The following is a 14,988-nucleotide window of genomic DNA, read 5'->3' as shown; positions in this document are numbered from 1 at the left end:
TACATGTGTATACCTTTGTATTTAAGCAAAGGGGGAAAGAGTATCTAAGTCAAGGTTCTAGAAGTTGAACTAAGACTATGTGACTTGAGGACTACTTTAGTAAAAGTATCAAATCAATTCCAAATCCCTCCAAAGAGGTGAGCATCTTTTCTTTACAATGAAGCTTGCACAGAGGTGTCCCAATTCCACAATAAATACCAGATCTCAGTTGTGCACACAACATATATGTGCAAACAAGATAGCAACAATAACATAACATCATAGTTGATTATTAATAGCAATACTACTTGTGTGCACAAAATGAAGAATATCTTTCAGGGCTCCGGGAACTCTTGGCTCTTGGTTTTTTCTTAGTTTAAATAGAAATGGCATTAGCATTCAAAAGTACTGTACACGTTTGGTGTATGTTGTAATAAACAGTAAAGTACACTGACCTCTTGTTTACTAACTGCAAAAACAGACAGCATGTAGTTCATAGTATATATATAGTACATAGTGTGGAATTGGGACGCATTTACTCTGTCACAACATCATAACTGAGGGTGCTCATAAACCTCTGAGCTGAGATTGCTCTGACATTAAATCTTTTATGAGCAACCATATTTTGATGACCGCTCAGCCTCCACACTGGTTTTCTTAAACACAGCTTTCTACCGCGGCCAGTCTGTCCAGCCAAACCAGTCCGAAGCGGTACAGTAGACAGACAGGCAGGCAGGCAGGCTGGCAGGTATACCGCAGCCCACCCTGCCACTCCAGGTATCCCCTCGCTGTCCAGAGAAACAACGAGGGCTGGAGAGAGCCAGGTGGTTACAGTAAAGGGAGTGAACAGCAGGGGGACTTTGCAGAGGAGGGTTGAAAGTGCTATCCACTGTTTACTTTCTTTTTTTACCTTCTTGGTACACTGCCTAACCGTATTGACTAGCTCAGAAATGACCATGTCCACACATTTGGTGCAAGGCTCTTTAATCTTCCCAATCTGCCTTTTCACAATGGTCTCAAAGGCCATGTCCGGGGTGAAGAGGCCAGTTCTGCCCGACAGAGAGAGAACCAGCCACAGGGCCAAAGAAAAGAGGAGGATGGTGGAGAGAAAGAGAGAAGGAGGGAGGAGGGTTGGGTAAAGAGAAGAGTGTTAATTGTAAAGAATTACCCTCCGTTTCTGAGCTTTCCCCCCAAAACGTTAACAGACACAAATGAGAGGGAGAGAGAGAGAGAGAGAGAGAGAGAGAGAGAGAGAGAGAGAGAGAGAGAATGGAACTACACAATTCTTTGAAAGAATTTCAAAATAATCTGCATACTGAATTTGTAAATGTATTCAGCAAATGTCTAGCCATTTTCCCTCAAAGAGTAAAGAGTCAGTGTGTTACTGCAGACTCAATAGGATGAGCGGGATAAAGAAAATGTAATGTATTTAGTTCATTTCCATGGAGGACAACGTTTTGGGATTCAGGGTCTCATTGTCAACATTTCTTTCTGACAGTCCTGCAGATACCATATTTATGCAGTGACTTGAAATAGTGAATTCATGTTTTGTTTAAGATCGGTTATTGCTGTAATTGCAGTACCCAGAGTGGTACAAGGACTCAGGTACCCAAAATACTATTGCAACAGAAAATGCATCCCTGACAACTCACCACAAGGACAGTCTGGAAACTTTGGGGGTGGAACTGGGCCCAAGTTATTTAAATAACATGAATGTGTCATCAAAATCCATTTCAGCAAATGTTCAGATATGAATATGGACTTTCACAAAACATTTTGTTTTACTTAAATTCAAATTTAGTAACCAAATTTAGGTGAAAACTCTGGATATGATCCACTGGTAACAGCCGACTATCAACAAACCTCCAAACATTACCTAACAATTATCTACGCTGATACTGAAATAAGCTCTTTGTACATTCCACACATGCTTGTCACCCACAGGCACATGACCACCCATAAAGCACATACGTCTTGCTTCACTACATCCTGTTATGATCTGATTCAGACAAACCAAACACAATTCAGGCACCAAATTTGTATTCTTTTTTTCCTGATGTTTTGTGTCTTATTAGATGATGAAAAAAAGCATATGCAAAAACCAGCAACAATGGAAAAACAAACAAAAAAAATGGAAAGACCACAAAGAAAAATACGGTGCAACCTATCTCATCACAAGTGTACTGAGGCCATTAGTATTCAACAGAGGTCTTTGTGATTAGATGAGCAAAGTCAGTTAGATGCAGTCTGGCCAGCAGAGATGACGGAGATGGAGAGCGAGCGAGAGAGAGAGAGAGAGAGAAAGAGAGAGGGAGGGAAAGGGGGGTGGAGGGGTGAGTTGAAGGGCGGACGTGCCTGATTCCATGAATGTTCTTGATGGCGTAGCTGATCTCCTTGCGGAGCTCTTTCTCGTCAAACTCCATCTGCAAACAAAACAGAGGCCACAGGGAGGATTAAGTATGGCAATATACATTATATATTTAACTTCATGACACCGTGTTAGCTAATAACAAGTCACAATACATTGTTAAGAACCATTAGAACACATATCCATGACTATTTCTTCAATGCCTCTGCTTTTTTTTTATTTTGCAAACCTTGAACACACTTCCTCCCCCACAGATTTACATTCTGTTGAATATATTGTGTCATTGGAAGTAGGATATATAAGCTGATCTTCTATCTTACAGGATTGTTTTTTATTTCATATTTAAAGTACCTTAGTCAGTCCCACTTTCCCCAACAAAGTTTCATATTTCCTTAAAAGCATGTATTCAAAACATAAAACATTTTATGAGTCAAGCTTCTGGTTTGGAAGCAACCTGCTCTGTTCTCTCCGTGGGAAACCAACGGGGAATTTTTCGAAGGCCTCAGCCACAAGCAGTAAGATTTATATCCTCAGAGGGAGGACGAGAGAGGACAGGAGAAGGATGGATGAAAGGAGGTAGAGGAAGGAAGAGACGGTCAAGGGCCGACTGAGAGAGAATGTGAGAAAAGATCGAACATGTAAAACAGGGGTTGAGGTAAAAGGGTTAGAGAGAGAGAGAGAAAAAGGTTGGGGGAGGTGGATGAATGGAGGACAGGATCGGGGTAAAGATGATGTGAACAGAGAGGATGTGGGGGAGGAATAAGATGTGGATGGATATGAAGATAGAGTGAGAGACGCAGAAGGAAATAGGTAAGGTGGGGGAAGTGAGAGTGGAGGGACGACAACGGGAGAAGTAGCTGTGAAACTGAGAGGGAGGAAAGGAGGAATGTTTGGGTCAGAAAAGCCCAAAACCTGAGGGAGGCCTTCTCTGCTTCTGAGGCTGGGGAAGGAAACCCAGGAGGGAAAGAAGCAATGATGTAAAGAGACACAGAGAGATGTTTGTCAATTATTTGTCAAAATTATGCTTTTCGGATATTTTATATATTACATTATTTTAACACAATTATATCAGTTTTACATCAAATGAATCAGGACACTCACACAAAATCAGATTTTCTTTAGACTAAACTTGCTGTAATTCCGCACAAACAAGAATGACAAGTTCCCACAAGATTTGTGGGCTTCAGAATCTCTTGTGCATAAATATTTCCAGCTACACTGACGTGTTTAGGGTTTGGTGGTTGTGCCATAGTCTGATGTTTCTTTTTTATTGCAAAAAGATGTTGTCAATCCCTTCCATTACTTCTTGTGGTTACGGTCTGTACTCTATTTTGAGATAGTGTAGGATCCAAAAGAAGATATTGATGGAACTGGGAACAGTCTTGCTTTAAGCTTTATCCCCCTTTCTTTCCCCAATAATTTCCATGCAGTCTCAAAAAATAAAATAAATAAAAGCATCACACACGCACACACACACACACCTTGACCAGTTCGAAGGGGAAGCGTTCATGGAAGATGCGGTTGATCCTGGCACCACCTGACAGCTCAGCGGTGTCAATCTGGTCCCCGGAGCCCTCTATACATTTCTCAAAGTCCACAGAGAACTGCTGCACCATCCTGCAGGGAGGCAGAGATATCAATGAATCTATCCGTCAGTTTCTATCTCGCAGTCTTCTCCTGTATCTACTCACTGGAGCAGAGCCTTGGTCTTGCGAGATGGATCGTCGGGTCTGAAGTTCTTGTATTCCTCCACCTCCTTCTCAATGGAGAGTAGCTGACTCTGCAGCTTGGCCCGCAGACTAGGCAGCGTGTCCCGGATGTGGTTGGTCAGTTGCTGTGCAGGTCAAAGGTCAGAGTTAGATCACTGTGAATATGGGGAATGTTTAAATTAGATTGCTGGAAAATACAGCCCCCATTAATGGACGTGCTACAGTTGCCTGTGATTGGCACTGTTCTTGTTCTTTGACACACCTGATTGAGGGTTTTCTGTAGGTAGGGAGTGCCCATGCGGTCGGCCAGGTGTCTATATCCAGGGTGGGAGAGGAAAAACTTCCTCTCAGCAGCTATAGCAGCGTTGATGTCCTTCCTGCCATCTATGTCCTTCTGGCTCCTGTTCACCACACCAATGTAACCTGAACAGACAAGAGTCACACAGACATTTATAACACAGTCTGATTGTTGTGAGAAATTTGCAGAAAACTAGATCTCGCTCTTTTTTTTTATAATTTCTTGGAATGTTTGAGAGCAGACTGGAACAGATTAAATACTTGTGTGCCAAGATCTTTTTCATTTTCTACATATGAACTGAGTTTGAACAACCAAACCCCAAATGGACATCCCCTCTTGGACCAAGAAAAGTATGTTTAATAATGCTTATCTAAGGAAAACCAAATTTCAGGAGACATGGGATACAAAAGAAAGAAGATAGACAAAGGATGAATAGAGGAGAGAACGGAGGGAAGAGGGATGAATAAACGTCTGCATGTGTGTGTCCAGGTTTTTAGAGAGAACTAGGAGAGTTCAGGTAACACAGACCCTATTTCCCCTCCCGTTAAGTTTTCTCATGCATCACTCGGTTAAAGGCTGTTTCATGCTCTATAACTAATGCAACTGTGAGCCAGCAGCCTTGTAAATGTGGACATCCAGATTAGACAGAGACAGACGAGGAGTAAAAAGAAGGAGGGGGACGCAGAAAAAACAAAGGACATGGAAAATATTCAAAAGCACATGCCTGGGTCCTAACCAAGTGCAAATGGAAAAGAAAAGCACCACATCAGCACATTGCAATAAAGGGCAGCCGGCAAGATACACGCAAGCTCTGTTCCAACACAGTGCTTTTGTCTTTTCCTCCTTTGCTGCTTCTGCTCTTAAACTATTCCACCTTTCTGTCTGTCTTTTGATTTCTTACTCAGTACAGTTTAATCACACACTTCTCCGTCCTTTTTCTGTATTGTTTTTTTCAATGTTTGGTGTAATGAACATGTTTGAGTACGAACGCCTCGCCACCACAAGAGGGAAACAGTGTGTCATTGCGAGTGTGTCAGAGTGTGTGGGCTCACCCCTCCTGAGCGGGAGATGCTTATTCTCCAGGATGTCCTTAGCATCTGTTCCCTCGTCCATCAGGTCCAACTTGGTGATCACACCGATGGTCCTCATACCTATATGCACACACACACACACACACACACACCACCGTGATAATCAACCCTGAGAATGGAACTGAAAACAAAACAGAGAATCATTTCTAAAGCTGCAAATGTATGATGTGCAAAATACCCACAGACGCTGATGCTAGTCATATTATTATTAGCATATTTAGATAATTGATTTAAGAAGTTAAGGAGCAATATCAAAATGTAAAAATACTTCAGCATAAGAAAAAGTCCTGCACTTCAAATTAAATTCAAGAAATAGTAGCAACATAAAAAGTTTTTTTTTAAGTGTATTATTGTTTAGATACATTTGTGTGTTAGCAAGAGATGGTTGAGATGGACCTAATAGTATTTACTTATATACAGTATATAATACAGTGAATAGCATTAATTTGTATTGAACATAAAGTGCTTCACAGTAAAAAGAGCTTGACAAAACAAACTAGATAAAAAACTGAAATGAAAAAAGTGACGTGACACAATAAATGCAGAAATGCACATTTTTATATATGTATATACCAAATTATACGAGTTTAGACGCCCAAATGCACATCTTCTTTAGTCTTTGCAGGGTTACAATGTGTGTGTGTTTGTGTGCATGTGCATGTGTGCATATATTCACCCTGAGGGTCGACCTCTTTGGCAATCTTTAAAGCATCAGAGTTAGCCAGATCAGAGTTGGCCGGGGAGACGGCCAGCATCAGGCAGTTTTCCTTGGTGACAAACTGCATCAGCATTTCTCTAATCTGGGCCTCGATGTCCGCAGGCTGGTCACCCACCGGCACTTTGGTCATCCCCGGCAGGTCCACTAGGGTCAGGTTCAGCACTGAGAGGAGGACAAGGAGCGGGAGAAAGAAAAACAAACATGAAGAGAGCTTCTTCAGATGCAGTCTTGCCAAATAAAAAGCTTGGTGGTTCATAACTTATTGATGTCAGACATGCAGAACAAGTCACCCCAAACCAGTATCTGTGTAGAAATAGAGTGTTCTCAGTCTCACCATTTGGGGAGTAGACACGCAGGTTAATGGGCACAGAGGAGATGCCCTTGTTGGCCCCGGTAACGCGGTCGGTCTCTGCCTCGATCTCCTGCCGGACCTCGTCAAAATCTACGAACTTTTTGCCTTTACAGTGAAGGAACTCAGCATATTCTGGAAGTGATGGTAAATAAAGGAAAGAGGGAAAAAAGGAAAGAGTTACATTTTTTAACCCTTTTCACCTGGAAAATAATGGGGATATTCTTACTTCATGGCAAATATTGATGGATTTCGTAACTATATTATCATAGTTCTGGTTTTGGAACTACTGTTACAATCATTTTAACCCATTTTGTGGTTTTGGGGGATTGAAATAGGAAGTATAATGTTGTCATGCATTCAGGCAGTTAACTGTGGCTCCGTTTTATTAGCCTCTAGTTGTGTGGCACCAGAAGTTTGCTGAATTAGCAGGATTTATAAACACTGGATTACTTTAATACTGTAGAAAACTAAAACGTGATGGTTTACAGTCTGGATGGAAGAGGGGCTCTGAAGAAGCTAAAAGATGTGTCTTCACTGTTGTCTCTTCCAAGAATAGAAAATAGAAATGATTTAAAGAGGAAAGGGTTCTGCTGTTGATATTGAATTTTTAAATCTCCATAAATGCTTATGGGTAAAATGTTTTTACCTGTTGGAGAGTTCATCAGCTGCAAAACCAAAGGTCGACGAGTCACAATGCCAGAACCACGGGGAAGGAAATCCCTGTAAGACAACAGCAAGGAAGATGGTCAGTAAAACTAACACCAATGTGGAAGGGACGACAATATAACTCACCAAATGACAAAAAGACAACAGAACATGAGTCAGTGGCAGTGGCTCCTGAGGCTTTGGGGAGACTGGAATTAGGTGCAAAGTACAGACAACAAGCAAGTGTAAATGTGTGGGTGTTTGTGTGAGTTGCATAATGCTGAATTCCAACACATCCTCGCACAACAGATGAGCTCCCACCAGGCTACATTGCTTTTTATTTATTGCAGTGCACATATGGGGGAAATGAAAACATTTTTAAAAGGTTTTCCTGGATTAACCATGATTTGTATGTCATTATCAGATAGATAAACTGAACACATTTTGTTTTTGCTCTATGAAAACATTTTGTCTGTATCATGATTAAATTGCATTCAGATAGATGATGATGGATGATGATGTGATTATTCACAGCTGAGGAACTCTCAGGGTTGACAAGCAAATATAAAGTAGAAAGCTACAAAGCTGATCAACTATCTACACTCAGCAGTTTTTCCTTCTAAGTTGATATTGATTAAAATGTGACAGGTCTATTTCAATTTTGAAAGCAGAATTACTAAAAATTACAACAAATAAAACATTATTTTAAAAAAAGTATTTCCTGGTCGTTATTCTTGCAATTTCTGACCATCTACTCCAGACCTCATATAACTATCCTGGTGTGTCTGAGGTGTAAAGTGCATCTTTGTGTGTCAGTACAGATGTTTTTCTGTTGTTTTTGTTTTTAAATGAATAAAACAGTGTTTTCCTTGGGGGTCTTATGCAACATCGTAGTCAACTTGCCTCTGGTTGTGTGCTCCTCAACCAGCTGACAGTTCTTAGTCAGTGAGGCATGATGTATGTGTGTCAGTGTGTGTGTGTGTGTGTGTGTGTGTGTGTGTGTGTGTGTGTGTGTGTGTGTGTGTGTGTGTGTGTGTGGCAATAACAAGGGGCTGTTGGAGACACGTATAGTTTTCAATCTAACATTGCATAAGAACAATTTGTTAGCTTGTCTTGATTATACATGTCAAAAAGGCATCATACAACATACAGCTTGTATTTGAACAATACAACACTGATATTATATATATATAATACTCTTGAGTATCCATTATCAAAAGGATAATATAAAAGGAGGCCTCTGTTTGTACCTGAAGCAAAGCCTGAGGCAGTTTGGATGCATGAGTCAGCTGAATTGCTCCAAACTGTGACCTGAACCAGAAAAAGCTAATTCAGCAATTAGATGTTCCACATGAGGATCATGTTTAACTGTCACTGTGTCCCTGTACTAAATATTATATATATATATATATATATATATATATATATATATATATATATATATATATATATATATATATTATTTGTGTATTCTTTCTGAGTGTATACAGGGATATGTTGGAAGTTACAATACATACATACACTCTGCTCAAAGGAATAGTTCTACATTTTGGGAAATCTCTCGCTCTCTGCAAAGAGTAAGGACCTCGTGTCTCATTGCGAAATATGAAGCTGAAGCCAGTAGCAGGTTAGCTTAGCATAACCAACGGAAACAGAAGGAAACAGCTTGGCTGGCTCTTTCCAAATGTAACTAAATCCGCTTACCAGCATCTCTAAAGCCCACCAATTAACACATTATATGTAGTAAGTATCAGGAAAAACTATTTTACGTTTTACAGGGTGTTAGGTACAAAACAAACAAGCTACAACAAAGAGGGCACTGGTGTCAGATCAGCACTAGGTATCAGGAGATCGATATTGAGAGAGAGAAAAAAACTTCACCTGTCTTGCTCTTTAAAACACAAGGATGAAGTATGTTTATATTAAAAAAGAAAAAAAAAGATTGATTAAATTGATTGGACAGAATATTTAGGAGAGATTTATAACATAATATGACAGCAAGGTTGCTGAGTTCTGCAGATTTACTAATTCTTTCCCAACCTGCAGTGTGCCACTGAATAGATGCAGACGATATGAAAAACAAGTTGTATCTGTGTGATTGACAGATTAGACCTGAAAAGACATCCCAGCTACGGTTTGCTAACCCTCCACAGCCGCTACACTGACCACAGCACCAACAGGGAGCTTCGCCATTGTTTCAATGTTTGTTGTTATAAAGCAGCCTTTTACAACAAAGGAAACTCTGCTCTCTCTCATGTGTGTCTGTCCATCTGCTATTCTACCTGCCTGCCAGTGGAAGTACATTTGTGTGTATGTGGCTGTCCCGCTCTCCCACTTGGATGTCTTTTAAAGAAGACAGATGGTGTTGATGGCAGGTCTTCCTCTCACTTCACTCCTCCTCATCCTCCCCTAAAATGCTCCCACAAGATTTTTTCAAAAGAGAGGACAAGCCATTGCCAGAATCAACTTTTTATAAACACACACACACACACACACGCACACACACACACACACACACACACACACACACACACACACACACACTCAACATCTACACTGCCACAACACTGGAGAAACTGTCTCTCTATTCACTCATCATTTACCTAACCGTGCTGAGAGGGTGAGAGTCCCTCCACCCGCACCCTCCTGTGTGTTCATCCCCCCACTGTGAGGTGAGGAATGAAAACACTCACACTTGTGTGACTGCCAAAAGAGAAGAGATAACCCACAAACCAAGGAGAGACATAGGGAGAGCCAACTGGTCAGGCAAGGAGAACTGACTGCAGATATTTTTTGAAGCGGAAGGATTAATGATAGACCACGACGGAGACTCTAAGAGAGACTTTAAGGTGACATCAAGATACTTTCAACAAGCACTTACATGTAGTATAAGTGCACTTAGTAGTCAGTGTCTGTCTAAAAGCACTTCACTTCTAACAGAAACAACTTCTTCCCACTTCCTTCATATGATAACATCCAGTAAGATCTTCAGTATGATGGATCTAAATGTGCCTCTGACTGTGTGGGTCAGTTATGGTTGGTTGATATCATTCATATACAATGTTGTTAATATCGTCACAACTACCCCTTAACATCTCTGGATGTATTGGGTCATTTCTGGTTATTTTGCAAATCAATGAGCAGGACAACTTTACAGAAATGTTGTATTTTTATATAATCTTTGCATCAATGTGGAACATGATATTTCATTCAGTAAATTAACCAAAATTGGTCACTCTCGCCTGGTTATTTCACCCTTTAACAGTCGCTTCATTGATTTTCAATGGTCAATCATGCTGGATCAGGGAGGTCACAGACACACTGAGTCACAGCTGAGCCCCAATCAGATGTATTTCTTTTGTAGCATTTTGTATTTACAATTCCAACAAAACAAAAAATATTTAGATGTATAAACATTCAGTCACTGAATCATTCATTCATTCTTTGACATTTGCTGCACACACACACACACACACACACACACACACACACACACACACACACACACACACACACACACACAGTCTGCATGTGGAGTACTGACTCACTGCTTCTTTGTAACTGTACAAACAACACACATAAAATCAAGGATGAGTGCTCACCCACACACTGATGGCCTATTAACTCGAGAGGAGTTCACATTTTTAATTTACGTTTTACGAGCTTCTTACAATACAAATGATTTTGTGTTTCACATTTTTTAATTGGTTTAGTGGGAACATATGTTGACGTAATGTCCGAACAATTCATTGCAGTGTTTCTATTTTAAGGTTTCAAATGAATGTGAATCACGCACACATTTATACACCTTATACAGTTGTTCAGATTGTGTTTGGTTTATTATTTCACTCACTTTTGTTATTATACTTGCTTTAAAAGAAAAAGAGAGAACATCCAATAAAAGAGTGAGATGTAAACTGTTTAGGTTTGCCCCGTTTTCCCTTCATTAAAAAATGAAATTCTTAAAAGATAGTTTTCATGTAATAATAAGTCGAGCAACTCAAACTCAACACGCTGCTCTGTCGGTCTCCTCATGTGCATCACGTCACTGCCGATTCCCAGACACAGTCAGACATTGAGCCTCATCTAATCCTGCTCTAATGCACGCAGCAACAACAGCTCTGACATTAGTGAACCAGCACAGAGAGGCAATTTTCCTTCCCAGCGGTGTTTGGGTATTAGATAGATGAGACTTCTTTTTGGTAATGGATTTTGCAACCACGTATTGCTGTTGGCTACAGTGGTTTATCCAATGAGACGGTTGGTTGCTGGATGGTGGACATCCAGATTAGACCAGAGCCAATGGGAGGATGTGTTGCAAGTAAACTGCAGCCAAAACAAAGATTAGAGATAATCCTCTGTAGCAGTATCAGGACAAATGGTCTCCTCTCGTCTTCTGTCTCTCACTGACTGCTTTCTCACTCTTACTGTGCTCATACACTGTACACAGATTTTATAAAAGCAACTCCTGAGCTGCATAGTTTTTAGAATGTGGTACAAATCAGAGCTAATATATTTATACAAATGCCAAACTTCCAATTTACCAATTTACAGCTTCTTAATTGTGAGGATCTGCTACATCTTTTTGTCTTATATGATGGGAAACGTAATGTCTTCGGGTTTCGAGTGTTGGTTGGACAAAACAAGCAATTCATTTAGGTCACATTTGGCTTTACACAAACTGTGAAGGGTATTTTTTTATTATTATTTGACATTAATCAATCAATCAAGATGATAATTGTCAGATGATGAATATATTACAGCCCTGTTGCAGTCCTAATGTCAATCACAGGAAAAATAGATGCAATGTTCAGAGACTGTTTAGAGTACCCAGTTCACAACATTTATTTGTATATCGACGGATAACTTTTTTAAACAACCAAAAAATTACATATTAGTTAAATAGTTGTTAAGAGCTGCTAAAAGAACCTAAATAAAGATAAATCCCTCCATCCATTTCCAGTTGCCAGTCAATCACAGAGAGATAAAACAAATTGATCATTAAAGTTGACTGTAAATTGTACGCCAACCTTTACAAACTCAATTGGACATACTCTCTTTACTTTATGGTACTTTCCAGGAACCTTGCAAATAATTAACAGTTAAAGATGAGAAATGTTCAGGAAACTATGGCATTAATTTGAACAGTTGCATGAAAAGAAAACCTCAGAAATGATTATATCCACTTCCACGACACAACCTTCAGTTGTATGCTGGGTAGTTTATCTTATTGCAGCATCGTCCTCTATAAGTCATTGTAAGACTCTCTCCTTCTCTGTGTTTCCATTTGACTCTCTCCTGCTTCTATTTTTCTAATAGAGGGTTTAATGGAGCACTGTATCATGCTTGTCGTTCACATGAGGGAAGCTACTGCTACTCATCATAATGCTTCCGGCCTTCTCTGTGTTATGCAATACATGAAACCAGCTATCAATCATTAACTTAATCTCTGCGTGGGGGTTGGAATAGTGATGGCAGCAGGGAGATGGAATCGTCTGTGTTGGAGTTTTATGTGCCTGCTTTGTGCTAGTGCCAGCAGCCTTCACTGACGAAGTGCTTCAGTCGGCTAAGCTGCACACCATGCAGCAGCAGCAGCAGCAGCATCCTCCTCCTTCTCCTGGGTTTGAGTACATCCCAGGAGAACGTCATACAGTTTGTGACCTTTTTACTCATTTCTCCTTGTGCACTATCAGCGTTTGACCCCTACATCCATCGAAGTAGTCATTGCAAAAAATGCTCTTCCAGCACAGTTTCAAGGGACTTGAACAATCATAAATTGATTCGTGCCAAAAACAAGGCAAACCTCTAATCAGAGGTGCATCAATATAAAGCTGCTGCTTCTATAATCCACCATGGTGACAATAAACTGGGGTACCCTTGACTCTATCGTGATGGGGATATCATACACATAAATCAACTGGAAAGTGATGATCTATGTTCAGTATTTGTTTTATTTTAGGCGGAAGCAGCTGTAGTGCTGAAGGAGTATCAGCTGTTTTTGAAAGAGCTGTCCGTGGTGCTGAAAGTGATTTTTTTAACCATGCTGTTGAGAACATACACTTTGTTTCTGTAAACATCATCCATACTAAATGTGCTGCATGTTGTAGGAATAGCAAACTCTTACACTCATCTGTGTTTTCATGAGGGCCTTTCTTTGTACCCGTCTATCGTCTACTCAATCTGATCAATAAAAATACAACATTTTCAGTAAAAATATGTAAAAGACAACTAACTAACTGAAATGCTCTTGACCCGTTTTCAGAATTAGGATATTGTAACATAAATAAATACAGCTTGATACAAAAATATAGTATGAATAGAATATGAATACATTATTGTGCAAAAGCTACTATATTTCCTCTAGAACTGCAAACCCCCAAAATACAACCTAATTCAACTTGTAGTTCAAGACAGATGTGTTGCTGTTTTTTTTCTTCCTACAATTAAGAATAAATGTCATACTGTTCATGTTATAATGTTGCATTTTGTCAAATGTCAACATGTGACCAAACATCCCCACCTCCACCTGCACAAACAGTTTTTATCCAGCTGACACTGTCTGTCTTGAGCACTGGAGACCGCAAAGCTTTGTTTGTGCTAATTAGACTCATGGGAGGCGAAAAAAAACTGACTTTTGACAGACGCATTATGGGAGACTGGGGTTGTGCTCAGTTTCAGATTAGTGAAGTATCTTCTTCACTGTTAAATCACAGCAGGCTGATGGGACACAACCAGAAGATGGACAAAAAGTGATGCTTGAACTGCAGGTATAACATATCTGTAATCTATCAATCTGATAAATCAATCCCAAAAAATATTATCCTATGTAATATCTTTGTCTGTGTTTTACTGTTTTGTCTGTTTGTCTGTTTGCACCAAATGACTAGTTGCAGCCCTAAAAAGATAGGCAACCACTCCAAAAACAAATGAACATATATCAAACTTTATTCTAAGACATATACAAATGCTTTTCATGAAGAATAAATAAAATAAGAGCAGTCCCCAAAGGCAGCCGAATACATCTCAACTTGACAGACAAGAAAGTGCATGAATGAAAAAACAATGAATGAAGACAGAAAATACTGCTTCAGAAGGCAGGCTTTGAGATAAATTGCTTGATAACTGCGCGCCTGTGTCTTTGACATTTTTGTTTAACCTTGATGCCTTTACTTTGTAGTTGAGCACTTTTATATTTTACAGCAACAAAGCACCTTTGAGGTGAATTTAAACTGACGGAGAAAGAAAAGGCTGAGAAGGGGAAATTGGACTGAGGTGATAAACAGAGATATGAGCAATGACAACAAGGGAGACTTTAGACAGTAGCCTCTCTGTAAGGACAATTTATGAAAGCAGGATCAAAACCCTCTGAAGGAATAGATCAATGTGATTGGTGTCCTCAGATATACTCTAATACTAGAAACCCAGCATATCTCAACAGCTTGTCTACTAGGAGGTTGGCTGTCCTTGTCCCTGAGTCACACATGCAGACATGCATCAATATCTAATCCAGCAGAGAGGAAAATAGTCCATCAGAAGTTACAGTAAACTCATTTCAACAATGTTTATATCAATTCTAAAGTTGCTAAGTTTTGTCTAAATTCCATATCAGCTTATATGCGTTGTCTAATAATTTATGTTAATGTCTCTGTGCCATTTAGAAGTCTTCTTGGTATTGATTGTCTGTGCTAACAGTAAGCAGTGATAGCAAACAGAAGTAGAACAATGCTGTTAGTTTGTATTTAAAGTAAAAAGGATTAAACAGCAAGCAGTTCAATAACATAAAAAACAGATTACTGTTCAAATAGAAAAATCCCTTTAAATGATTTTC

At 39.7% G+C, this 14,988-nt stretch overlaps 1 protein-coding gene across 5 annotated transcripts in view; it reads right to left on the bottom strand.

Moving 5' to 3' along the window:
* Positions 1–14,988, bottom strand: part of dnm1a (dynamin 1a) — a gene marked incomplete at both ends in the record, with an annotated part of 46,021 nt that overhangs the window by 28,581 nt on the left and 2,452 nt on the right. For 4 of the 5 annotated variants that reach the window (XM_079235621.1, XM_079235620.1, XM_079235622.1 and 1 more), the window contains 9 exons: positions 890–1,028; positions 2,335–2,402; positions 3,829–3,964; positions 4,039–4,181; positions 4,319–4,479; positions 5,407–5,505; positions 6,122–6,325; positions 6,498–6,647; positions 7,162–7,235. In XM_079235621.1, the coding sequence (XP_079091747.1) occupies positions 890–1,028; positions 2,335–2,402; positions 3,829–3,964; positions 4,039–4,181; positions 4,319–4,479; positions 5,407–5,505; positions 6,122–6,325; positions 6,498–6,647; positions 7,162–7,235 (1,174 nt within the window). The remainder of the gene's footprint in view (positions 1–889; positions 1,029–2,334; positions 2,403–3,828; positions 3,965–4,038; positions 4,182–4,318; positions 4,480–5,406; positions 5,506–6,121; positions 6,326–6,497; positions 6,648–7,161; positions 7,236–14,988) is intronic. The other variant, XM_079235624.1, reaches the window with a different exon arrangement.

The sequence above is a fragment of the Taurulus bubalis genome (genome assembly GCF_910589615.1).
Source record: "Taurulus bubalis genome assembly, chromosome: 19".
Taxonomy (NCBI): Eukaryota; Metazoa; Chordata; class Actinopteri; order Perciformes; family Cottidae; genus Taurulus; species Taurulus bubalis.
Note: the sequence above shows the minus strand (reverse complement) of the source record. Positions and strands in the feature narration are given on the sequence as shown.